The following is a 26,070-nucleotide window of genomic DNA, read 5'->3' as shown; positions in this document are numbered from 1 at the left end:
GCCCTGGCCTCCTGCGGAGCTCTCTGGGAACCTGGGCAGCCACTTGACTTCTTAAGGAAGCTTTTGTACAGTCTGTGTGACTGAAGGTGGGGCCTGAAGGTGGCAAATAGCTAATGGGTGTGGGGCAGGTGAAATGGCTCAGTGAGGAAGGGTCCCTGCTGCCAGATCTGATGATCTGAGTTTGATCCCCCAGACCATACATAGTGAAAAGGAAAAAACAAATTTCTACACGTGTCTCGAGCACTCAAGGGTGCACGCATGCGTGTGTGCGCTTGTGTGTGAAAGAAAAAGGCAAGAGAGGAGCAAGCATGTCCCTTTGAGGAAACATCTAGGTGAGGGCAAGTCCCACCTTTTTATATGATCTAGAATGTATTTTGTTTTGTTTGTTTGAGTCCAGAAAAGGTCATAGGAGCCTTTAGTGAGCTCAAACTTAGTGAGCGCAGGCTTCATGAATGGGCTCTGATGAACCTGATGCGCCATCCCTGAGGACAGGAAAAAGGCAGGATCCCACAGAGGCAGCCCTGGCTTGCTCAGAGGTACACAAGTGACTGTGTAAACACTCTGGCATAAGAAATAAGATGGCCATTTGCCTGGAAGTACCAGCAAACAGGGTAAGTTGGTCACTTAGAAGGGAGCCTCCGTTGAGCCCTACTGTTCTCGTGTCCCAAAATCCTTTGGGCAGAGGTTGGCAACCAGCTACCTCCTGTGGGTGATACAGACCCTGCCCCTGCTAATGCAAGGAGCCTGTGACCTCTTCAAGCCTTAGTTGCCTTGAGCATCAAATTGGGTTCATGATAACTTCCTCCACTGGCTACAGATGTTTGAACGAGAAGCGAAGTGAGCCTGCTGCAGTGCCTGCCACACAGCAATCACTTGAACATTAGCAACGTTGTTCATTACTCATCCACTGGGTTCCTTCACCAGGCTTGAGTGTGTGCCTTGTGCCAGGTACTGCTGCTATAGGCCTTAAGAACAAAGCCAAGCACCCTGCTCTGGAAGGAGGTGAGCAAGCAATGGATGAATAAGGTCTCCGCAAGTAAGGGATGAGAAGACCTTAGAGGGAAGCTGTACAACAGACTGGAAAATGGTGAGCGCCACGGCTGAGGACAGCCTTAGCCTGGCGGAGATGGGGACAGAGACCTGAAAGATGACAGGGACAGCCCTGGGAGAGGTTCTGCTAGGGAAGGGGGTGGTACAGCAGCAGCAGCCATGTGCAGAAACGGAAGGAGGGGTAGGGGGTGTGTTCCGAGAGTAGAGGAAGGTATGCTGAGCCAGAACGCTATGAAGACTGGGAAGTGGGAAGAGATAGATAAACACTGGAGGTTCCTAAGTAGCCTTAGAGGCCACCAAAGGTCTCGGTGCCCAGCTTCACTCTGAGTAAAAGCCACATCGGGTTTTAAGTAAGTGAGTAACATCTTTGAAAAGATCTTTGTGGGCAGAGGAGGGGGCAGGAGGTGATCATTAGAATATTGAGAACCTGAGGAGCTAGGTGGCCACCCCTACCCTGCATGATGAGGTAGGTTGCTCTGGCAGACTCACCTTGGAAAGGGTGTTAGTCCCTTAAATTGATATTTAGTAGGTTTTTAGAGATGAGGTTCTATAGCACAGGCTGACTGGGAGCTCACCATGTGGTCCAGGCTGGCCATCCTCCTGCTTTAATCTCTCAAATGCTGAGGAAACAGGCCCGAGTCACCACAGCAGGCTCTGGTCTTTACTATCTGACATCCCGGGTGCCCTCGCAATACTTTCCGGCCCTTACCAAAAGGAGGGAAGAAGAGTGGTTCCCTCCCAGTGTGGTGTGTTGTGGATCTTACATCTTTGCGACACAAAATCCCCTCAAACCGATCTGTCCACCCAGAGCTGCAATCCCAAGCTGGCTCAAGCCCTGCTCTATTCGGTCCCCTGGGGCAAAGAATCAGCAAGTCCCGCCTCCTGGCCACCCTGCCCCTGCAAGCCTGGGCACCCAGATGCCCTGCCCAGAACACTCCTCTCCCAGACCCTCCCCTGCCTTTCCCACTGGGAACCTGACTTCCCATGGCAGGGCAGACAGAGGAGGCTGAGGACTGTCTGGAAAAGAGCTCAATGAGTCTTTTCGAGCTTTGAAAGCAGCTTTGCTCCCCGGTGGAGCCCGACTGTCTGCTGAGCTGCAGTGAGGGGTTTACTGCTGGGTTATAGGGCCCTGGGTTATAGTCTCAGGCACCGTGTGCCCAAACGGTTCCCTGTCCCTTGCCTCCTAATGAATGAAAATGGCCTCCAGCCCCACCCTTCACAATATGATCCTAACTATGCCATCCTGGCCGACTTCACCTAGGGCCTGTCTCACACTCCTCTCTCTCAGAGCCAGAAGGTTCTCCACTCCAGCTGCTGCTGATTTATTTTGTGAGTCCCCGGGAGTGGAGGCCACTTCCCACCCTGCAGGCCATATTCCCTGCGAACTTAATTGCCCATTTTCATGGACCTCCCCCCTCCCCAACTTGTTCAGTGGAAAGAGAATGTTCGCCCACACACCGAGCCTGTCTGTTTCCTCGGGGGTTTTGGTTGGGAGGCCTCTGTGTTGAGCGAGTGTGGAGTCCCTGACATCCTGACCTCCACTCTGTCCTTGCTCCTTCCAGGCACACACATTTCCTTGCTTTGTGTGAAGCTCAGTGGAGTATCCCTGCCCCGGATTCTGAGTGTCCTTGGCTGTCGACCTGTTTTCAAGACAAAGAGTGCCCCACCCTACCTGTGGGGGAACCCATTGAATGGGCAGCCAACGGCATCCAGTGCCAAAGCCATCCAGTGCCAAAGCCAAAGCCAAAGCCAAAAAAAAATCTAATTTGTCGCAAATATGTGAACAACTTAATGAATACCAACTTGGATTGACTGCTAGGCGGGCTTTCCCTACCACCTCTGACTCCAGACGAGGGGCCAGGATTCTCAGGAAGCTACTGAGTATAATTCTGCCTCCCCACCCCCATGCTGGGAGAGAAAGGGAGAGGAAGGGAGAGAGAGGTGTTAGGGTTACATGTTCTGTTTTAGTGGGGAAAATGCTGGTCGTCATTAACTGTATAGTATCTAGAAACTTCGTAACCTTGCTTGGCTCTTATTCAGCCTGAGCTGCAATACTTTGTCTAGTTGATACCAAGTACTTAGCCACTGAGTAAAGCAGCTTGCTGGGGGTTGCATGAGAAATGGAAAGGCAGGGATGATACAACTAAGGCTACCTTGCCTTGAGAGTTCTACTTCAGTGATCTACAGCTCCTAGAACTTGGAATGAAGACACACGGGTAGCCTCTGCCTCCACCTGCATGACCAAGAACAGGTAGCTAGTTCTTTCTGGCCCAAGCACGTGTGAGCCGGCATGTTCGGGTCATTGCCAGAATTTGCATACTCCTCTGAGGAAAGAGTCCCTGTGCATCCCAAGAACATTCTTGTGCTTCTGTTCTTAGAGCTAGGGCCTTGGTGTGCACCACAGCCCCCAAGGAACAGATGACATTTACTTAGCCTGGTCGCTAGAAACAAAAGGCCCTGTCCTGAGGCCAGCTTGTCTCCCGTATTCATTTATAAACTTTTAAAGCCCTGAACAAACTGGGCTGGTTGAGCACGTGCTCACTGCTCCGCAGCCCTAGGAATTATAACTGGACATGGGGTCTCTTAGTTTTGTTTGTGTGTTTGTTTGTTTGTTTGTTTAATGTCTTTTACAAACCCCTACACTGGTTTGTAAGTCAGACCACATACAGTGATGTCTTTCAAAGCAGTTAGCCCTAAGGTACCTCTCAGAAGGGCCCTCTGGAAGAAAGTGAGCCTTTTAACCATTTTTACCCATTGTTCAAGTCAACCTATCAAGACAAGCCTCCTTGTCCTCTGCTTCCTGCCTCCTGCCTCCTGCCTCCTGCCTCCTGCCTCCTGCCTCCTGCCTCCTGCCTCCTGCCTCCTGCCTCCTGCCTCCTGCCTCCTGCCTCCTGCCTCCTGCCTCCTGCCTCCTGCCTCCTGCCTCCTGCCTCCTGCCTCCTGCCTCCTGCCTCCTGCCTCCTCTGCCTCCTGCCTCCTGCCTCCTCTGCCTCCTGCCTCCTCTGCCTCCTGCCTCCTCTGCCTCCTGCCTCCTCTGCCTCCTGCCTCCTCTGCCTCCTGCCTCTGCCTCCTCTGCCTCCTGCCTCTGCCTCCTCTGCCTCTGCCTCTGCCTCTGCCAAGGCTAGTTTTCCACCTTTCCCCGTTCTATGCGCCACAAAGCCTCGATGCAGGATCAAGTGTGGGCTGCTCAGGAGTTGTAGTTCTTTTCGGTAAAGATCCATCCACCGTTGCTGACAAGGAACTCCTGCCTTATGCTAGATTCTGGCTTTTACATCTTGGTTTCAACCACGACAGTCTTGCTGGTCGGACACTTAGGAAAACCTGCATCGTGGTGGTAGCACCCACATCAGGCAGCTCGCAAGCACTTGTGACTCCTGCTCCAGGAGACCTGATGCCTTCTTCTGGCCCATGCAGGTGTACACAACATGGAATATACTTTCACAGAGAGACACACAGACAAATAACTAATAAATAGGCCTTTAACTTGACTTCTGATATCACTCTACCCTGTGCCTTCCTCTTTCTGCCTCTCTCTCTCTCTCTTGTCTCCTTTTCAGGTCTATCTGGGAACCCTGCAGATTTGGAGAAGCGTAGACTTGTTTTTGGAAAGAACGTGATACCTCCAAAAAGGCCCAAGACTTTCTTAGAATTAGTGTGGGAAGCCCTGCAGGATGTCACGCTCATCATCCTAGAGATCGCAGCCATCATCTCCCTGGTCCTGTCCTTCTACCGACCTCCGGGTGGAGATAATGAAAGTGAGTGTCTGAGCTGCTGCCCATGGCTGATCTGAGTCCTTTCCACACCACCAACCATATTAAGTACCAGTGGTTTTCAGGTTATAGTACAAAATGTTCTTCTTACCCAGCAGGCTCTACAAAAGAGAGCTAGTAAGCCATTCTCCTAACCGTTCCCCTTCCCCTACCACATCCTTATTCAGAACACCAGCCATCTTGTGTCCTTACCTTTGCTTCTTAGTGTATCCCAACCATAATGATTGGCATTGTGGGAAATAGCAGTGAGCCTGGCTGCACATCCTGTGACTTGCATTGGCATACTTTGTGCTGTTTAGTAGCTAACACAAATTAGACCTAGTAATGATGAGAGATCGCTCCAGCCGACTGATTTCCTTGGAAATCTTCCACTTCAGAGTCTAATTTTCTATTGTTCTCTCTTCGTGACTGTCCACCTTGTGGAGGTTGTGTAAATACCTCCCTCGTTTCAATGATTCTTTCTTCCCTTTCTGGATAGTCTGTGGTCACATTGCAAGTAGCCCAGAAGAAGAGGAGGAAGGAGAAACTGGCTGGATTGAGGGGGCGGCCATTCTCGCCTCGGTGATCATTGTGGTACTCGTGACAGCCTTCAATGACTGGAGCAAAGAGAAGCAGTTCCGGGGGCTGCAGAGTCGCATCGAACTGGAGCAAAAATTCTCCATTATCCGGAATGGTCAGCTTATCCAACTCCCAGTGGCTGAGATTGTGGTGGGAGATATTGCCCAGATCAAATACGGTGAGAGCACCATGTTTCTCTAGCCAACAACATCCCCCTCCCCAGACATCTGAAGAATAGGTCCATTGACATGAGGAGCTGGGAGTTTCTGAAAGCCTCTGCTAACCCGTCAGTGAGAATTTAAGGGGGTTGTGGGAAGAAATTCTGAAGAAAGCCATAGCCAAAACTCGTCCAAGTCAGACTTTTGTCCTGTATGGCTTAGGAGTAAAAATATGGAATATTTAGGCTACAGGAAGGTGTTGATTCAAGATATGTGTGGCACTAAGGATCAAACCCAGGGCCATTGCAGTATAGGTAAGCCCTCTGCCACAGAGTCCCAACGCAGCTCTAGAGTTATATCCTTTTTACCCCTTTATGTGGAGGCTCTTGACATTCTCATGAGACCATAAGGAGAGCATCCCTAAGGTAGAGTGGAGGAGTTGGATGGAGGTCCGTATGACTATCCCCTACCAAGTCTTACCCGTTCTCCCTTATTGTCACCCTTTCCCTTATGCACTAGGTGACCTGCTGCCTGCAGATGGAATTCTAATCCAGGGAAATGATCTGAAGATTGACGAGAGCTCTCTGACAGGAGAATCAGATCATGTCAAGAAGACTCTGGACAAAGACCCCATGTTGCTCTCGGGTATAGTATCTGGTTGCCCAGGTTTTTATCACAGCCTCTAGATAGTAGGGTCAAGGGTTCGGGGATCTCTTCCCTCTATTGGCTCCAAGCTTTCTTCTTCTCTTGGTTTGAGTCAGAGTAGAAACGTGGTTATTCCTGATGCAGGGATGTCAGTAACCTGAAAGACGTTTTTCATTAAGTGTTACAGGAGTTCTGTTGTTTGAGAGGATGGCATAAAGTTAATATGTTAACCTTAACCTCTGTCTCCTTGGCCTGTTTTAAACAGGCTCATCTAGCTTTTTCTTGCTGCCTACTAAATTAATTACAATCCACAGAGAAAAGGGAGCACCATGCTCTTATGTTTGTATTTCCTAACAGATCACAGCTAAGAACATCAGACAGCACTCATCCCTCTCTGCCTTCTCCTTTCCCTTCTGTAGGGACTCACGTGATGGAAGGTTCTGGACGGATGGTAGTGACTGCTGTGGGGGTCAACTCCCAGACTGGAATCATCTTCACCCTCTTAGGAGCTAGTGAGGAAGAAGATGATGATGACAAGAAGAAGAAAGGTAAGGGGCGTGCCGAATGAGATTCTCTCATCCCTGTGACTGAACTAAAGGTCGGAGAGCAGATCCAGACGGAAGAGCTGTTAGGAAAGTCTGCCGGGACAAAGCAACAGATACCCAGCCTCCTAGGCAAGATGCAAATGTCAGTTGTGAGGCTGGAGAGGTGGCTCGGTAGTTAAGAGCACATATTCTTGCAAAGGACCGGGTTCAGTTTTCAGGCCCCACATTGGCAGCTAACAACCATCTACAGCTCTCTAGTTCCAGGGAATCCTGTGCTTTCTTCTGGCCTGTGTGGACACCAGGCAAACCCATGGTACATAGACATATATGAAGGTACACACACGTGCATACACACACACTCGTCGACCTTGTGTCTCTGAGGAGCACCAATGAAAACCATCGAACCCTGACTCAAATCCCTCAGGTCAGATTGCATTTCCTCAGTCCCTGTGTCTTCGGTAGGTTGTGAGGGGTAGCCCAGCCTGAAAGAGCAGGCAAGAGCTCCAGCCAAACTGCCTCCATGACGTCCTCCTCTTCCCTTCCCTTCTTCCTCAAGGACTGAGGGGTAAAAATGAACTATCCCAGCTAAGAGGGAAGTGACTTAAAGCAAAACATGGATCCCACAGAAACTGTGGGCTCTCCGCTGAAGACAGGCACAGCTGGAAGATAGGGAGCCAAGAGACTATGTTCATCCCGCAATTACCCTAGTCTTGGTCACTCACTTCTTCCTGAGGTAGGAACATCAGGAGAAAGAGACCCAGATGTGAAAGCCAGACTCAGGCCTTTTTTTGAGCATTCCTTCTTCCTGTGGGAAGAAAAGGGTTTCTAGCACTTGGCTGAGAATCATCTGAGGTACTTAGTAGAGAGAAGCTTATGAAAGAGTAACACTCTCTCAGAACCCAACTATTCATTTTTACAGCTGCCCTCAGCTGAACACCTAGAAAGCTTGCCTAGGGCCTGTTGAATTGACCTGAAGATGCATTTTAGGGCCTCGCCACAGACAGCTATCTCCAGCCTCTCTCTCCCTAACTCCCACCCTCATTTTCTCAAGAGCTGTGACTCAAGACAGGAGCATCCTCCCTCCTAGCTGCAGGAGAAGCTCAGGCATGACCGTGTGTGCAGCTGTCTGATGCTTGGCTCCCAGGGATCCATTTGAATCGAGATAGGAAGGATGACTGAGCAGAGACGTGAGCTTCCGTTCCAAGTATCTCCCTGCCCCGCAGACCTCCTCCTTCACTGTCACCCTTCTGTGCTGGGAAAGGACAGAATTGGATATCAGATCATCTCTTTATTCTAGTTACTTTGGGTCTCCACCCCGCTTTTTCTTTCTTGTTCAAACAGGTAAAAAACAAGGAGCCCCTGAAAATCGCAACAAAGGTAACCTCTCCACCCACTCACGTTCCATCTCTACCTGCCACGCTCAAACCAGACCTCTCCAGGCCATCTGCCTCCCTGCCCTCTCCATAATCTGTTATCTGCTGCTGTGGCCCAGTGCCTCATCCTGAGGATGGTGCAGAGATCTGGGGGTGGGCTTCAGGCAGAACAGCAGCACCCTCTGCTGTTAGCTTGAGGAAGCAATGTCCACAATTCTTTGGTACCGATCCGCTCTTCTCAGCGCTGAGCTCTGCTTCACTGTCCGCGGCAGCGGCAGTTTCTGGGTTGGAAGTCACGGTGGAAGGTGTTGGCCAGGCAGTCCCTGCACCCTCCTCTGCTAGCCGCCTCATGGGTGTCTTCTGGTTTGTATTTCTTCTCTGTTCGTCTGCTCTGAGGCTTTGGAAAGAGACATTTCCCTCTGCCTCTCTGCCCACTTCTTTCTTTGTTCTCACCACAGTCTGTTTTGTTCCTCCTGATATGGTTTGTGTTTCTCTTGGTGGCTGTGTCTGCATCCCATCTCCGTCTTGTTTGTGCATCCGACAGAAGAGACCGTAACTCAGGAGGGAGTTCCTAAGCAAACAGTGACGTTGGAGGGGGACGGGGACCAGCAGGAAGTAGTCTTGACATGGCTCCTAAAGTAGTTTTTCCCCCATTACACACATCATAGTATTCTTCAGAAATAAAGTCACCATATTGGATCACCCGGGCTTAAGGAGAAAGAACTTGAATTTCAGGTCTCTTTATTCTTCTTCCAAAGGGGAAATCCTGGGTTTGATGTGCCCGTGCTCTCTGCTTTGCCTTCCTCTGTGTCTTTAGAGCAGCTTCTATTCTTCACCCCACCCCCGCCCCAAAATACTCAACTCAGGTCCTGCTCTGTACCTCCTTCTTCCCTTGTCCTTCAACTTTTATAGAAGCTGAAAAATAACTTTGGTCTTGGGAGGGGTGGGGTGAGCATCTGTCTTTCTTCCCTGATTGGGGGAAGTGGGTTTTAACAGAATAGACTAGGGCCCTTATGTTCTAGAAACATCAGCCCTTTGATCCCTTTCTACAGTAAACATTCCCTGTTTTAAGGTCTGGATTCCAGAGAGGATGCTTAGTAAGGGGATAGATGGCCTCCATGGTGTGATCAATCCCCTTGTTGCTATAAACCTGGCCTGTGGCTCTGAGGGATGCCAGGAAGTTGTGGTAAAGAGAAAATCCAGACCGAGAAGCATCTTCGACCTCATCTCCAGTTGTCAGACATGTCCCAAAGGCCCTAGTGGAGTCCTGTGTCTGGCATGGGTGAGGACCAGTCAGGGGTCTAAGGAACATTCCAGGAAGAGACAGAAGGGCATCTTGCCTTCCACCTGCCTGCCATCCACTGCTATATTCTTGCCTGCTCACTTGCTCTGTCCGTGTGTCTACCCTAGCAAAGACCCAGGATGGAGTGGCCTTGGAAATCCAGCCACTCAACAGCCAAGAGGGGCTCGACAGTGAGGACAAGGAGAAGAAAATAGCCAGGATACCCAAGAAAGAGAAGTCGGTGCTGCAAGGCAAACTCACACGCCTGGCTGTGCAGATCGGGAAGGCGGGTGAGTGGTTAAGCCTGCCTCCCATTGCAGATTTGATGTGATGTCGCCACATGTGCTGGCTGCTTCACCACATCCAGCAGGACTGGCCCTCAGGTGGCTCCTGAGCTCCAGAGAGCTGTATCTTTGGTCACTGTTGGGTTTTGAAGGGAAGAGATTTCCTCCTATGTAGAAAGGTTAATAGCCTGAGGTCTCTTTCATACAAATATTGGGGGGGGGGGCTGTCATGCTAACAGGAAGGAGACCTTAAGAACTTTCAACTGTCCTGGAATCCTTCCAAGGACAGAGTTTGCTTTAGGCAGTTCCCTCCTTAGTTGTGGAATCTTGTGGCCCAGCACAGAGCAATAAATACACAGTAAAGATGTGGAGACCAAGGAAGACTGCTTAGTCTATTCAACTCTATTCACAAGAGGGGTCTTATAGCCAGAGTGACAAGTGGCTTCTCCATCACCCACCCCTACCCTTCCCTCCCATCCTCTGGCCAAGGGGAACAGCAGGAAAAGGAACCTTGTGCAGTGTCCCTTGAGGTGTGGTCTGTCAGTGAGTATTCTGTGACCTCAGACTTCTGCTTGCCACCACCATATTCAGCCTGCTTCTCTGGGCACAATTCTCCAGATGTCCTTGCTAAAGTGCAGACTGCCTTCCGAAAGTCTATGGCGGGGCCTGAGAGCCTCCAAAGATCTGTGATAGACACAACAGCAGCAACCGTTTACAGCCTGCTCCTGAGTAGCCACATGGGTCCAGTAGCTGTCTCACTGGACAGCACCAAGTCAGAGCATTTGAGTATCCCAGAAAGTTCTGGAGGGAGTGTATTGACCTAACCAATTCAGTCTGGTCCAGTACTTAGCTTATTCTGACTACCTTGAAATCCTAAGTATAGACTCTCTGTGGATGAGCTGTGAGTACAAAAGGCAATCGTTGAGCCAGGTACCCAGGTCAGAAACATTTAAGTAGATCTCCTGAGCCGCATTCTTCCTTGGGGATAAGAATTACCTAGAGATTGCCCACTGGTCTCCAGTTTCTTATTTCACTTATCAATCTAGTCTAGGGTGACACAAACAAGATGACTTCCAACCCAGAGAGAGAGAGAGAGAGAGAGAGAGAGAGAGAGAGAGAGATTGATTCCCTAAATTTACTATAGGTACCTTGCTTCCTTACGCTAGTCCTAGCCTTAATCAATCCAAAGCCAAACTAATCTGCTTCCATTGACATTATCCCCCATGGCCTTTCTGTAAAGAAAGCCCCTGAAGCATTGATATGGCTTTAATACGAGTGTCCCCCAAATACTGTACTGCTGCTAGGTACACATTAATCCTTAGCCCTCAGGATAGCCACTGATTTCCCCCCAAACATGTAAGATGACAAGCTTTCCCACGTAGTTGAAACTTTCTTTCACTGAAAGTCCCAGAAATTGCTGTGTCTTGAGCAAACCAGGATGGCCACCCTGCCAGTGTCTTCTGTCTCTGACCCCTAGCATTCTCTTTGGAACAGTACGAACAATAGTAGCTATCTCCTAGGGCTGTAGAGACTCAGCTGTGAAGGCCGAGACCTTTTTATGCCATGCTATGATAGGAGAAATCATGTAGGTGACACGTGCTAGCACTGTGGGGACACACTGGAACTAGCGTGTGGAACTTTCAAGAGGGAAAGTCAAAGCCGTAAGCTACTAAGTGGGCAGACGCAGTTGCTGCTCGGTAAATTCTGGAATGCAATCATAAAATGTAGGCCACCTTGTTAACGGAACAGAAGCAAGCAGCGGCCGCCAGTCCGTGTGTGGCTGTAGCTGACACACAGTCCCCTTCAGACGTTGCAGTTTATTAGAAGAAAGGGCCTCAAGGCCATGACTCAGTAAGAGAAGGAGCATCAGGCCCAATCTCTGAACAAATCTCAAGAACAAAGGAAAAAATTAAAAATGGGGGGGACGGGACGACTATGTCAGGAAGCTTCACACTGAGGGATTTAACGTTCAATGTAGCACGCATGATACAGAGCGCTCAAGTCTCTGTGGCCTGCTTCTTAGTTCTCTGTGGGCGGTGGGGTGGGCCTAGTTCTCTGAGTGGAGGTGCAACCTGATCTCTTCGCCTTGTGGAATGCAGCCATTTAAAAGTAAGGATCATCTTTTAGGAGGAAGCGGGCGTTCCTAGCGTACTCTACTCTCTTTTTTGTTTGTTTGTTTTATTTGGTCGGGTTTTAGGGGTTTGGGGGATGGAGGGGTAAATTAAGCTGGGCTGAACTTATGATCATCCTGCCTCGTCTCTTACGTGCTGAAATTACAGATTTATGCCACCATAACCCAGCAAGCCCTCTTATTTATGACTGAAGTTAAATTAGCAACTCAACCCATAGAGGTTTAACAACTAACACAAGGATATGAGTCAGGTTGGTGATGGGCTAAGAATAAAATCTGTATCTTTGATATCTTTGGAACCACTGTGATTAAAGACTTTGTTTTTTAAAAAACAAAACAAACAAACAAAAAAACCCTCTAATGTCATTGTATGCAAGCAACAGAATGGGGAGAAGATTTTAATATAAAGCTTATAGCTTTAAAAATTCTAGAAAGAGCAGAGCAAGCTGACCCCTGTCTGTGTGTCTTGTTGCCCTGGACAGGTCTGATCATGTCTGTCCTCACAGTTGTCATCTTGATTCTGTACTTTGTGGTTGACAATTTCGTGATCCAGCGCCGAGAATGGCTTCCTGAGTGCACTCCTGTCTATATCCAGTATTTTGTCAAGTTCTTCATCATCGGAGTCACTGTATTGGTAGTGGCTGTGCCAGAGGGGCTGCCACTGGCTGTCACCATCTCACTAGCCTACTCTGTAAAGGTAAGCCTGGAAAAATGCTGCTCCTTCGGGACAGAGACGGAAAGGGAGGGGACCTTATACCGTTCGACTGAAGGATAAACTCTTCTGCCCTTTAGACACTTTAGAGAGTCCCCCATGAACAGAAATCCTTAGCTCTGGAAAAATAGCCATTTCCGTTGGTTGTTTAAATAGCTGAGTCAAATCTTCAAGTAATGGTGCAGTGCATCTTTGTGCAGGACTAGAACTCAAGTGAAAAAATGTGGACTAGGACTTAGCCTTCGGCCTGCGCCTGTGGGAACCCCGTTGGTCCTCTTTCAACTCCTTTCTCTTTCCTTTGGTAGAAAATGATGAAGGACAACAACTTGGTACGGCACTTGGATGCTTGTGAGACAATGGGCAATGCCACAGCCATTTGCTCCGATAAGACAGGCACACTGACCATGAACCGCATGACCGTGGTGCAAGCTTACATCGGGGGCACTCACTACCGCCAGATCCCACAGCCCGACGTCTTCCCACCCAAGGTTCTGGAGCTCATCGTCAATGGCATCTCTATCAACTGTGCTTACACGTCTAAGATTCAGGTAAGCTTTGCCATCCATCGCCTGGGTGCCCAGCATGGGTGACGGAGAAGCAATACTCAACTCTGCCAGAAACAAATCTTCTGTTCCACTTACTTTTCTATGGCTGTGCTCGTACACCATGACCAAAGCAACTTATAGAAGAAGGTGTTTAGGGGCTGGCGAGATGGCTCAGTGGGTAAGAGCACCCGGCTGCTCTTCCGAAGGTCCAGAGTTCAAATCCCAGCAACCACATGGTGGCTCACAACCATCCCTTACGAGATCTGACTCCCTCTTCTGGAGTGTCTGAAGACAGCTACAGTGTACTTACATATAATCAATAAATAAATCTTTAAAAAAAAAAAAAAAAAAGAAGAAGGTGTTTAGTGGAGGGCTTACAGTTTCCGAGGGTTAGAACTCAATGACTATCATGACGGGAAACGTGGCAGCAGGCAGGCAAGCATAGCGCTGGAGCAGTTGCTGAGGGCTCACAGCTCCATCCACAAGCAAGAGGCAGAGAGCACACTGGGGAGGACATGAGTGTGTTTGAGACCTCAAAGACCCCCCAACACCCATTGACATACCTACTCCAACTAGGGCTTACCCCCAATCCTTCCCAAACAGTTCTGCCAACTGAGGACCTAGTATTCAAATATATGAGCGTGTGGGGGCCATGCAGGCTCAACCCACCATACCCTCTATCATTCATCGTCTGAGCTGCCATCCTGCATTCTGTTTCCTGTTCCTGACTGAACATGTTCGGGGTAAACATATGGCAGTGTCTACAGCAGAGTTGCACTTACCCAGATTTAATTATTCATTTCCCAGAACCAGGGAATTCTTTAGAATATGACTTCCAGGACATGAGACACCTCATTACCATAGAGTAGCTGTAAGGTCCCAAGACCTGTTTGACTGTGAGACAATGTCACCTTTGAAAGAACAGCAAATGGTGCCTCCCCTGTGGGCACTGGTATACCTACCGAGTTGACCTGCCCAAGTCTTCTCTCTGGTCCAGAGCTCTCACCCATTAATTCTATGTCTGTTTTTGTTTCTGTTTTTCTTTTCTCTCTTAGCCTCCAGAAAAGGAGGGAGGCCTACCCCGACAAGTAGGCAACAAGACAGAGTGTGGGCTGCTGGGCTTTGTCACAGACCTGAAGCAGGACTACCAAGCAGTTCGCAATGAGGTGCCTGAGGAGAAGCTCTTTAAGGTGTACACCTTCAACTCAGTGCGCAAGTCCATGAGCACTGTCATCAGGAAGCCGGAAGGGGGCTTCCGCATGTTCAGCAAGGGCGCCTCTGAGATAATGCTGCGCAGGTGAGCCCCCTTCCTCCCGTTTTCCCCTTTGAGATCCCCATCCCCTCCCAAGAATGTCTGAGGGACGATGCCAAAGCAGGCTGAAGGATGAGTGACCCTGCAGCCCGGTAGTGACATCTGAGCTTTTACTCAGGACAATCATTGCTTTTAGGAACTTTGCTGACTCCTTTAATAAACCCTCACACCTCGGCAAGGTGGTGACCCATTTTGACCCGTTTTACAGATGGGAAATAAACACAGTGAACTTGCACAATGTTCTCAGAGAGAGAGCAGCTAACAGTGCCACAGTCAGGATTCAGCCTGGACCAGCCTGACTCTCCCATTTCCTAGTGAGTTCACAGAGGTAGTCAGGATATGCCCCATGCCACCATGCTCAAAGGAGCTGGTGAGCATACGATAACCATGTGCCTCTCTCCCCAGGTGTGATCGAATCCTGAACAAGGAAGGAGAAATCAAATCGTTCAGAAGTAAGGACCGAGATAATATGGTACGCAATGTCATTGAGCCCATGGCCAGTGAAGGGCTCCGGACTATCTGCTTAGCTTACCGAGATTTTGATGGCACAGAGCCCTCGTGGGACATTGAGGGTGAAATCCTCACTTCGCTGATCTGCATTGCAGTGGTGGGCATTGAGGATCCTGTGCGCCCGGAGGTAAGGCCTGCCCGTTTTTTGAAGTGAAGAGAAAGGGCCAGAAAGCAGGAGCGCTTGTCTCTCCGCTGACCACTGCTTAGGGTCCAGGGTCCAGTGTAAACCACACGAGCCACCTCGGGGGGTCACAGGAAGCAGGTGTGAATTTCTGGCCTAGCCACGACCCCAGACACGTTGCCTAACTACTTGTCACTTACAGAGACAGACGACTCTCCAATACCTCCTTTCCACATCAGCCGTGGAGTGCCAAGTCAGTAGAAGACATCATCCCTAGGGTTTATGGTATCCAAGGGGCAGGCAGTGACAATTTTGTTGGGCTTATTACTTGGTAAGTAGGAATAGTCAGGGGCAGAATTAACCAGAAGACAACTTACTCTTCAGCTACCTTCTTTCAACCGACATATTCTTTCCTGAGCAGTCCCTGTGTGCAGAACACTATTCTGGGTGCCAGGGGAATTTCAAAAGCTAGAATGGTGAGGGTGTCCTGTCATTTCAGTGAGCTCATGGGTGGGAGCCTGGACCACATGGGCAGAGAGTGGATAGAGCTGCTTCTGGGGAGGAGATGAGCGGCCACATCACCAGGCGCTGCCCACACCTCCCAGGGACCCTGAAGAAGAAGGAGACACGTCTGCCTCCCAAAGCAAATTCCCCTTCAACCTAGGAGATCATGAGTGAAATGTAAATGTCCTCTGTGAGCTGAACATATTAGCAAGGGGACACTGAGCACTATAAAGAACAATCAGAGAGAGCCCCTGTTCTGTCTCCACTGGAGCGAGAGCTGAGCCAGAGCCATAGATCACCAAGCTCACAGCCAGGTTTCCTTTTCTTCTTTACTCCCCTTAGGTACCAGATGCAATTGCCAAATGCAAACGGGCTGGCATTACTGTGAGGATGGTGACAGGTGATAATGTCAACACAGCCCGGGCCATTGCCACCAAATGTGGCATTCTGACTCCTAAAGATGACTTCTTGTGCCTGGAAGGCAAAGAATTCAACAGTCTTATCCGAAATGAGAAGGGTGAGGTGAGTTGGTGGAGGGAGCAGGGAGGGGAGGGCACGACTTTCAAGGGCATGAAGAGCTAGGTCTAGTGTGCAGCATCTGGGGCTTGCAGGAGCACATGGCTGGCTTCTAAAGGAAAATCAATCCATCATGAGACATCCCTTCCCCCCACAGCTGCTCGTACAGTGAGCAGGGTGTCCTCTTATCTTTGTTCAGTTTGTCTCTATGGGAGACAGAATCACTAACTTCATTATCTCTCTGTTTCTTTAACTCAAAGAATAATTTTTTTAGCCGGGCAGTGGTGGCGCATGCCTTTAATTCTAGCACTTGGGAGGCAGAGGCAGGCGGATTTCTGAGTTCGAGGCCAGCCTGGTCTACAGAGTGAGTTCCAGGACAGCCAAGGCTACACAGAGAAACCCTGTCTCCAAAAAAAAAAAAAAAAAAAAAAAAAAAAAAAATCTTTGTGTGCTGCTTTCCCCTACCTCACCCCTCCAATGTCACCTCCCTACTATGGCTGTAGGTGATACAGGCTTGTGGTTGAATGCAGTATTTGAAGATAAAATAGACGAATTTTTCCTGATCTGCATGGACTCAGACCTAAGCCCCCAGCAGCTCTGTGGTAGCCTCCTGAGCCAGGGGTTAACTTGACCCTCCTCCTGTAAAGAGACTAAGAAATAAGAATGGGCTTCCATATAGAAAATTGAGAGGGAAAAGAAGATAAAGCCCTGCTTAGTCACCATCAGTGAAGCCATACTGACTTTTTCATCTCCCTGGAGGCCAGAGGATAAGGGTCCCTCCATGGCTATAAATTTCCAGTACTCTTGGAAGCTGGGGTCATGTGGAGGGGTAAGATTTTCCTGAATAAGCTGCTCTGAGTCTGACTGATAGAGGTGCCTCTGGTATTGGCAGGTTGAACAAGAAAAGCTGGACAAGATCTGGCCCAAGCTTCGGGTACTGGCACGATCTTCTCCCACAGACAAGCACACATTGGTGAAAGGTGAGGTCCGTCTGTATATAGCCTGCCAGAAAGGAGGGAAGACCAGGGTAAAGTCAGATAAAGAGCCATCCTTGGCCAACCTGGAGATGTAGTCAGTGGCAGAGTGCTTGCTTAGTATACACAAGGCCCTGAGTTCAAGTCCCAGCACTGCTCTCAAAGAGGAAGAAGAGGAGGAGGAGAAGAAGAAGGAAGAGGAAGAGGGGGGGGAAGAAGGAAGGGGGAGGAAGAGGAAGGAAGAGGAAGAGGGAGGAAGGGGAGGGGGAAGGGGGAGGAGGAAGGGGAGGGAGGGGGAAAGGAGGAAGAGAAAAGACATACCCATTGAAGAGTTAAGCCTGATGACATACACCTGTGATCCTAGAATTTAAGAGGTAAAGGCAGAAGGACCCAAAATTCAAGGTCATCTTCAACAACATAGTGAGTTCAAGGCCTGCCTAGCTATGTGGGACCTTGTCTCAAAATGAAATGAGCCATCAGCCAAACTACTTTCCTGTCCCCAGTAAGGAGTCTTAGGAGTGAGTGGTCCCAGGCTAGTGGGGACAACATTGAGTTTGGCAAACATCTGAGCCCCTGGCAAGTTTGTGATAGAGTTGAGCTTTTTGGCTTGCAGTTTAGTAGGGTTTGGGAGTTTTTTAGTTGTTGTTTGCTGGGAAGAGGAGCTAGTACAGTTCTCATGTAGCCCAGATTGACCTCAGATCCCCTATATAGCTGAAGATGTCCTTGAACTCCTGATCCTCCTGCCTTTACTTCCCAAGTACTAGGACTAATGGGTAGGCCATCACAGCTATCTAGAGCTGACAGTAGGAGTGTTAGTCCCTAGCTGGTAAGGCTGAAGTGGTTTCCTTGAACTCAGATGTCTGAAGTGGTATCCTTGAACTCAGATGTCAAAGCCATCTCATGCTTTCCCAGCTACCTAGCAACTGTGTAAGGCACAAGACCAAGGCTACCTTTCTCGGTTCAGAGTGAACTCAGCGAATCAATTGCCTGTGGGTGGTTACTGTCGACCCAGCAGCAAAAAGACAAAGGAAGGTGAGAGAGTAGAGGCAGAATAGTAGAGACAGGGGAGAAGACCCAAGGTGTCCCTTTTGGGAAAAGCAGTACTTACCACATGTCTTCAGGTGGCACGCGTGTGTTCACTGTCGTGTGTGTCTGTTTTTCCCAGGTATCATTGACAGCACTGCTGGGGAACAGCGGCAGGTAGTGGCTGTCACCGGTGATGGAACAAATGATGGACCTGCTCTGAAGAAAGCAGATGTCGGGTTTGCTATGGTAAGCTCCCCTTGGGTCACCTTCTCCATCAGGAGCCAAGTGTCTGCTTCCGATGCCTTCGAATCCTGCCTGTGCTCCTCCACCTGCACCCACCCCCCCACCTCTGTCTCCTACCGACCTGGCCAGTAGTGTGTGTGAAAACCAGACGATGGTTGTTCAGGGAATCACAGAGTGGCTTACCTGGAAAAACAAGAGCACTGTGGTGACACTGTTTGCCTGGATGAATGACGGAAAAGTCAGCTTCCACAGAGAATATGGTCCGCGCCATGCTCCTCGAGTGGGAGGTCACGAGTATCTGAGTCTTTTAGCAAGTTCCTTTAAAAGTCAAATATTCCAAAGACACACCTTGCTTCTTCAGTAAGGTGGGGTAGGCACTAGAAGCATTGGGGGGCCTGGTTTGGTTGGGTTTGGTTTAAGGCTTTTGCTGGTGGTGGTGGAGGTTTGATGGTTGTTGCAAGCACAGCAGCGGATTCTGGAGCTTCAGAATACAAAGCCCACCCTCACACTGAAGGCGCTTATTGCTCCCAGGCCTCCAGCCACAGCTAACTGTTGTCGGAATCTAAGCAGTGGAAGGGAATTTAGGAAGGGGTGTGTGTGTGTGTGTGTGTGTGTGTGTGTGTGTGTGTGTGTGAGACAGAGAGAGAGAGAGAGAGAGAGAGAGAGAGAGAGAGAGAGAGAGGAGAGAGAGAGGAGAGATTGGAGATGCACACCTGTAATCCCAACATTTGGGAGGTTGAGGCAGGAAGATCTTGGGTTTAAGACCAGCCTGTCCCACAAGCAGTTCCAGACCAGCTTGGATACACAGCAAGACTCTATCTCAAAAACGAAGAAAATAACCTATCTTTGTGGAGCTCTTTTTTTTTAAAGGGGGTTGGTTATAGTGTTTTTGTAATAACGTGTATATTTATGAATCTGTTTATGAATATATGCACAAGAATGTGGATACCCATGAAGGCCAGATACAGTTGTGAGCTACAACATGGCTGCTAGGTATCAAATTCAGATCCTCTAGAAGGGCAGCGCGTGTTCTTAACCACCCAGCCATTTCTCCAGTGCCTAGGGAACTCTAAAACCAACCAACCAACCAAAACCAGTTTTAATTCTAAGAAACTTTAAAAATATGCTTAAGAAGTTAGAATTATATAATGGATCTTTCTCTCTCTCTCTCTCTCTTTGCTGAGTAAGTACCGCCACCAGCCTCCCCTATCCAACTGAATTATTTTCTAATCAATCTAAGTCATTTTGTCATTTGTATTCATAGAATTTTTGATTATTTCTCTAAATAATATATATCAACAAAACATGTGTAAATTATTACAGAATTTCTCATAAAATAAAATCTGGCAATTCCAGCCAGTCGGTGGTGGTTGCACACCTTTAATCCCAGCTCTCTCAGGATACAGAGGCAGTCAAATATCTGAGTTTGAGGTCAGAATCCAAATAGGATTCACACCTTATGGATGTCTGAGTTATCTCTGGAGTCCGACTCCACAGCAGCGGCTCTTAAAGTGTGTCCTGTGTGGACATGGAGAGACAGTTCAGTGTTAAAGAGCACTGTCTACTCTAACAGAGGGTGAAGGTTCAGTTTCCAGCACACACAAAGCAACTCACAAGCATCTATAACTCCAGTCCCAGGTGATCTGACTCCCTTTGCTGGCAGGCACCATGCACACATAGGGTATGTATACACCTATGCAAGCAAAACACCATACACATAAAATGAATTTAAAAAAAAAATGTACCTCAACTCCCAGTGCACCTGCACTACCTGGAAACCTATGGAAATGCAGACGCTCGGGCACCACTCGAGGCTCCTGGACCAGAAGACCTGGAGTTTAGGGTCCTAATGTGCCCAAATGTTTAAGAAAGCGCTGATTTTTATATTAGCCTATGTCCCAAAGACTGTGATCATATTCACAAATTTACTAGGAGGACACAATGGAGCCTGGTCTAAGCACTGTATACACATGGCTGGCGTTTGTTACAGACGTGTGTTGAGGATACAGTTAGATCACAAGAAAAAAAGACACTGGCAGAATTCCAGAAGAATCCATGTCCAGCCTCCTTGTGCTCTCACTGCTCCAGGGGAGTCTCTTCTTCTATATTTGCACCAGGTCAGCAGTGTGTACAATGCCTCTAACTGGGAATCCCATCACACTCGGCTCACAAAGCTGTTGTCAATACTGGCCTTTGGGGGAACTTTCTGTCACATACCAGAATTCCAGACTCCCAAAAGGGAAGTAGAAGCCAAACTATTTCAGCATAGTCTACCAAGTGTGTCAAAGCTACAGTCTATGGGCTGCATGCAGCCAAGGATAGCTATGAGTGAGGCCCAACACAAAATTGTAAAATGTACTCTAAACTCTAAATACCATTAGTTTTTTGTGTGTGGGGGGGTGGTGGTGTATATGGGTTTGTTGTTGTTGTTGTTGTAACTCCAATACATCCTTATTTTTGAGTGTGAATGTCAAGGTGACAGATTGTTACAGTGTCAAAAGGCTGGACACACTTGGTGAAGTGAGCCACCCTGTCTCAGTTAATTGCAGACCAGTAGTGCTCTGAGAAACTAGTTCCCAGTAGCCAGCCTTGCAAGTGGGCCTTTCTAAGGATGGCAGCCTGAAGGCCACTGTGCTGCGGGTTTGCACACTTTCCTTCCACTTTTGTCCTGGCTATTTCATGTTGAAGGAGCTGGGTTTACCGTCTTCACAGACTACTGTCCCAACACAGATGAACAACACGAATGTATGTGTTCATTGTATTTTTGTAGTCTCCTTTAAGGTGTTAAAGTATTATCTAGTCTCCTGGATATTGTTGGATCGTTTGGTTTTGATTTGGGGTGGGGTTTTGTGGTTTTGTTTTTGTTTGCATCTTCCCCTACACCTCTGTGTGTGTGTGTGTGTGTGTGTGTGTGTGTGTGTGTGTGTGGTGTGTGTGGTGTGTGTGTGTGTGTGTGTGTGTGTGTGTGTGTGTGTGTGTTTGTGTGAATCTGTGTACCCACCAAGGTATGGGAGTGGAGGTCAGAAAACAACTTTTAGAAATTGGTTTTCTCCTTCCACTGTGTAATACTATGATCCTAGAAGCAAACTCAAGTCGATCAGTCTGCACGCCAAATGCTTCCTGTGAGACAAGGTCTCACTCTGTATCTGACTGGCCCGAAACTAGCTATACAGACCAAGCCTGCCTCTCCCTCAAGTGCTGGGATGAAAGGTGTCCTGTACCCCCATCTGGTGTGTTTTATCTGTTGTTTGTTTCATTTTGTTCTGTTTTGATGCTTCATTTGGATTTTGTGACATGATCTGGCCTTCCACTCAGCCTGCAGCCCAGGTTACCCTCAAACTTGAGGCAGTCATCCTGCCTCGGACTCCTTAGTGTTGGAGTCACAGTGGACACCACTGTGCCTGGTTTGTCCCTTGGGTCTTTATACATTAGTTCTAGAAGCAATCAGATTCTATATCTCACTGGGGGTTGGGAAGTGACCCGGTTTTATTTCTTTATTAACTTGATTACTGACACAAAAAGAGATTTCCCTTCACTTGGCCCTCTCTGTGCTTCAGTCCCCACATGAAAGTCAGGTTAAATGCCCGACTCGTCTCCTTCCATACAGAGGGTAACTTGCTTTACGTTATTTTTTAGGTATTATTACAAGCACATGTTTTTTGTTTTTTGTTTTTGTTTTTGTTTTTTTCAGTTCTGGGATTGAGCCTAGGGCCTCAAGCATGTCAGACAAGAACTCTGAGGTACCTACAGCCCAAATGGGGAAAATTGAATATAGATACGATATGCTTCAATCCATTACTCTTATTATTGTCTTGATGCTGAAACCGATCCCTCATTAGCCAGGAGTCACCCCTTCAGTGTCTCTGAGAGCTTTTGATGTAACCCCAGGTGTCTTTTATTGCTTTTTTTGGTTTCTTGCCTGATAAGACACTGCAGAGAGGTTGAGCCTTGTTGTTGGTAGTGGTGGTGGTGTTTTGTTTTGTTTTGTTTTGTTTTGTTTTGTTGAGACATGTTCTCTGTGTATAGCCTTGGCTGGCTGTCCTGGAACTCTCTATAGACCATGCTGGCCTCAGACTCAGAAATCTACCTGTCTCTGCTTCCCGGGTTGCTGGGATTAAAGGCATGTGCCGCCACCACCACCTGGCTGAGCCTATTTCTTTCTTTCTTTTTTTTTTTTTAAAGATTTATTTATTTATTATATGTAAGTACACTGTAGCTGTCTTCAGACACTCCAGAAGAGGGAGTCAGATCTCGTTATGGATGGTTGTGAGCCACCATGTGGTTGCTGGGATTTGAACTCCTGACCTTCGGAAGAGCAGTCGGGTGCTCTTACCCACTGAGCCATCTCACCAGCCCGCTGAGCCTATTTCTTATTTCCGGTCTGGTATCATGCATTGCCTCAGTGTGCCCTGCCTCACTAGGCCACACTAGGGAATACAGTCAGAGCAGAGAGGAGCATCTCCCCTCTGAGCGCATACCGTGTCAGATGCTACTGAGTGGATAACAGAGCTAAGAAGTGAGCTTTTGTGGCCTGGCTGAGTTTCTCTACCTGTTTTTAAGGTGAAATGCTTCCTAAATTGGTTGTCTTCATGTTTCTCGCTTAAAATTCTGGAATGCTATGCTTCTAATTCTCTCCTGTGTGTCTAGCTTCCCTAATTTTATATTTGCAGTTCTTGAGATAAAACCTGTGACCTCTAATGCCGTTAGTGCAATTTTTGACTTTGTCTAAAAACTATGCAATAGTTATAAAATAACAACAATAATGAAATAATTACTAAAAATATTCTCTTATTTTATTTTGAGATAGCATCTCACTAGGAACCTAGGTTGGCCTCAACCTTACTATGTAGCCCAGGAAAGCCTTAAACTCACAGTCCTTAGCTTCCTGAGTCCTGAAATCATATGCATGTACCACCACACAGAGTTAAATATTTATCTTTTTTAAATTAGTTATTATTGTTTGGTGATTCTGTACATGTACATATACGTATTACTCTTATTGTTTTTTATCTGTAGCTATATCTTACATCAAATTACTAAAACCACATAATTTTAAATTAAAAAATAGAGGCTGGAAAAATGTTTAGAGACTTGGGCTACTTTTCCTGAGGACCAAGGTTCTATTCCCAGCACCCACTTGGTGGCTCACAGCTGCCTGTGACTCTATTTCCATGGGATCTAATGGCCTCTTCTGGCTTCTGGGAGCAGCAAGCCTGCTCTTGGTGCACAGACATACTTGCAGGTGAAACACCCATGCACATAGAATGAAATCATTTAACTTTTTAAATTAAAGGTAAGGGCTGAGCCAGACAGTGGTGGTGCAGTGCCTTTAATTCCAGCAGTCAGGAGGCAGAGGCAGGTGGATGTCTGTGAGTTCGAGGCCAGCCTCTTGTCTACAGAGTGAGTTCCAGGACAGCCAGGGCTACACAGAGAAACCCTGTCTCAAAAACCAAGAAACAAAAGCAAACATAAATAAATAGAAAACAATCACATAGGAGCCAGAGAGATGGCTTAGCAGCTAAGAGCACTGGCCGCTGGTCCAGAGGACCCAGGCTTGGGTTCCAGCGCCCAATGTGACAGTAACAACCGTCCATACCTCCAGTTCCAGGGGCCCTAATGCCCGCTCCTGGTCTCCACAGGTGCCTGGTGCACAGACATGCAGGCAAAGCACCCATACACACAAAATAAAAACAAATCTTTTTTGTTAGTATAATATATGATAATATATGATATATAATATACGTACTCCTTCCTCCTAGGTTAATGGTAGGTAACGTCTGTATGTTCTTTCCCAGCTCTCTTCTGTTCAGTTAACAGTGAAGCCTGAAGATTATGTCATAGTAGTGAGCAGACCCAAGCACATCTCTCGTCTTGTTTCTTTTCACAGTGCACAGATGCTGCACAGATGCTGCACAGATGACGGCAGCATGTGGCTTTATTGAAGTTTGGGGGAAGGGGCAGGATCGCCTAGCCTAACCTCCTGCCTCGGTATTATAGACAAGCTACCATGCCCTGCGCTGTGGAACATTTTAATTTTTGTTTTGTTCTGGTTTGGTTTTGTTTTTTTTTCAAGACAGGGTTTCTCTCTGTAGCCCTGGCTGTCCTGGAACTCACTCTGTAGACCAGGCTGGCCTCGAACTCACAGACATCCACCTGCCTCTGCCTCCTGACTGCTGGAATTAAAGGCACTGCACCATCACCACCCGGCGGAACTTTTTGATAGGAAAACTGCATTATGTACTTGTAATCTAGATAGTCTTCATTTGCTTCAATCTAGATAGTAAAATAATATTACTAGGCAAACAGAATAATATACTACACACCAGAATAAAGAAGAAGTCTCCTGGGGCTAGAGAGATGGTTCCACAGTTAAGAGCAATTGCTGCTCTTACGGAGGACCTGAGTTCAGTTTGCTGCACTTACCTTGAATGGCTCACGCCTGCCTATAATTCCTTATTCAGAGGATCCAGTACCCTACTCTAGCCTCTGCGGGTACCTGTACACATGGGCACGTATGCATCAAGACTCATAAATAAACATCTAAAAAGTTTAAAGACTTTACAGGAATAATAAGCCCCAGTGGGTTAGAGGTTGCACAATGTATAATAGAAACAGATCAGGGCTGTATATGGTGATGTGCACCAGCACTTGGGAAGTAGAGACAGGAAAATCAGGAATCTGAGGCCAGCCTTGGCCACCTAGTGAGTTGGCCTTGCAAGAGACTCTGAGAGGGGCTAGAGGATGCCGTCCCATCTCTTGATCACTTATAGTCTTTCCTGCAGAGTGGCAGGGAAGCAAGGTGGGGAGGGTGGTTGTTTTCTGTTGTAGCTTCAATGCCCTCCATGCCTGCACCTGGTTCTGAGGCTTCCGGGTTCTTAGGCCCTGGGTTCAGATTGTGCTGCGTGCCCTTAACTGCTTCCCGCCTGCCTTCCTCTCCACCCCAGGGCATCGCAGGCACAGATGTGGCTAAGGAGGCGTCAGACATCATCCTGACCGATGACAACTTCACCAGCATTGTGAAGGCAGTGATGTGGGGACGGAATGTGTATGACAGCATTTCCAAGTTCCTACAGTTCCAGCTCACTGTCAATGTGGTGGCCGTGATTGTGGCTTTCACTGGAGCCTGCATCACTCAGGTTGGGTGGGGCTTGGACAGCAGAGTGGCTCGAGGCTGTTCTCAGGGGAGGGGAGGGGGAATAGCGTATCTACTCAGGAGTCAAGACAAGGGTTTCCCAGTGCTGCTCAGACAGATATCTCTACCAGGTTTAGTCTCTACCTGCTTGCTGAGCATGGAGATATATACCCAGCATTAGTTTAGCTTTTTTTTTTTTTTTTTTTTTTTTTGGTCAGCAACTATGAAGCGCGCTTATGTGGATTAACTTTGTCTTTTCAAAGCAAGCTTGCAAGTCAGATGTTATGATCCCAAATTCAAGGTCTAGTGGGTAGTGGGAGCTAGGCCAAGTCAACAGAAGGATGTCACTGGAAAGTGATGCAGGCTTGATTTCTGGAACAAGCTGAAAGACCTGGTTCTTCTTCTTCCTACCAGGATTCCCCACTGAAAGCGGTGCAGATGTTGTGGGTTAACCTGATTATGGACACGTTTGCTTCCCTGGCCCTGGCCACAGAGCCCCCCACCGAGTCTCTGTTGAGGCGGCGCCCCTATGGGCGAAACAAGCCTCTGATCTCCCGCACTATGATGAAGAACATCTTGGGCCATGCTGTGTATCAGCTCCTAATCGTCTTCCTCCTCGTCTTTGCTGGTGAGCCACAGCTGGAAAAGGGAAGGCAGCTATTGGGTGCTAGATTTAGTT

General features: G+C 48.1%; 1 protein-coding gene and 1 non-coding gene across 14 annotated transcripts in view; both read left to right on the top strand.

Moving 5' to 3' along the window:
* Window positions 1-26,070, top strand: part of Atp2b4 (ATPase, Ca++ transporting, plasma membrane 4) — a 98,386-nt gene that overhangs the window by 56,341 nt on the left and 15,975 nt on the right. For 9 of the 13 annotated variants that reach the window (XM_006529723.3, XM_011248038.2, XM_006529727.3 and 6 more), the window contains 15 exons: window positions 4,608-4,805; window positions 5,299-5,556; window positions 6,056-6,181; window positions 6,601-6,729; window positions 8,068-8,103; window positions 9,510-9,671; window positions 12,279-12,493; window positions 12,814-13,056; window positions 14,109-14,350; window positions 14,771-15,002; window positions 15,843-16,022; window positions 16,909-16,996; window positions 18,156-18,262; window positions 25,204-25,395; window positions 25,806-26,019. In XM_006529723.3, coding sequence (XP_006529786.1) covers window positions 4,608-4,805; window positions 5,299-5,556; window positions 6,056-6,181; window positions 6,601-6,729; window positions 8,068-8,103; window positions 9,510-9,671; window positions 12,279-12,493; window positions 12,814-13,056; window positions 14,109-14,350; window positions 14,771-15,002; window positions 15,843-16,022; window positions 16,909-16,996; window positions 18,156-18,262; window positions 25,204-25,395; window positions 25,806-26,019 — 2,622 coding nt within the window. The other 4 variants (XM_006529726.3, XM_030255146.1, XM_030255149.1 and 1 more) reach the window with 3 other exon arrangements.
* Mir6903 (microRNA 6903) lies at window positions 18,074-18,161 on the top strand. The gene has a single exon (NR_105868.1). It is a non-coding gene; the product is annotated as a microRNA 6903 (primary transcript).

Source organism: Mus musculus, chromosome 1 (genome assembly GCF_000001635.26).
Source record: "Mus musculus strain C57BL/6J chromosome 1, GRCm38.p6 C57BL/6J".
In the NCBI taxonomy this organism is placed as follows: domain Eukaryota; kingdom Metazoa; phylum Chordata; class Mammalia; order Rodentia; family Muridae; genus Mus; species Mus musculus.
Note: the sequence above shows the minus strand (reverse complement) of the source record. Positions and strands in the feature narration are given on the sequence as shown.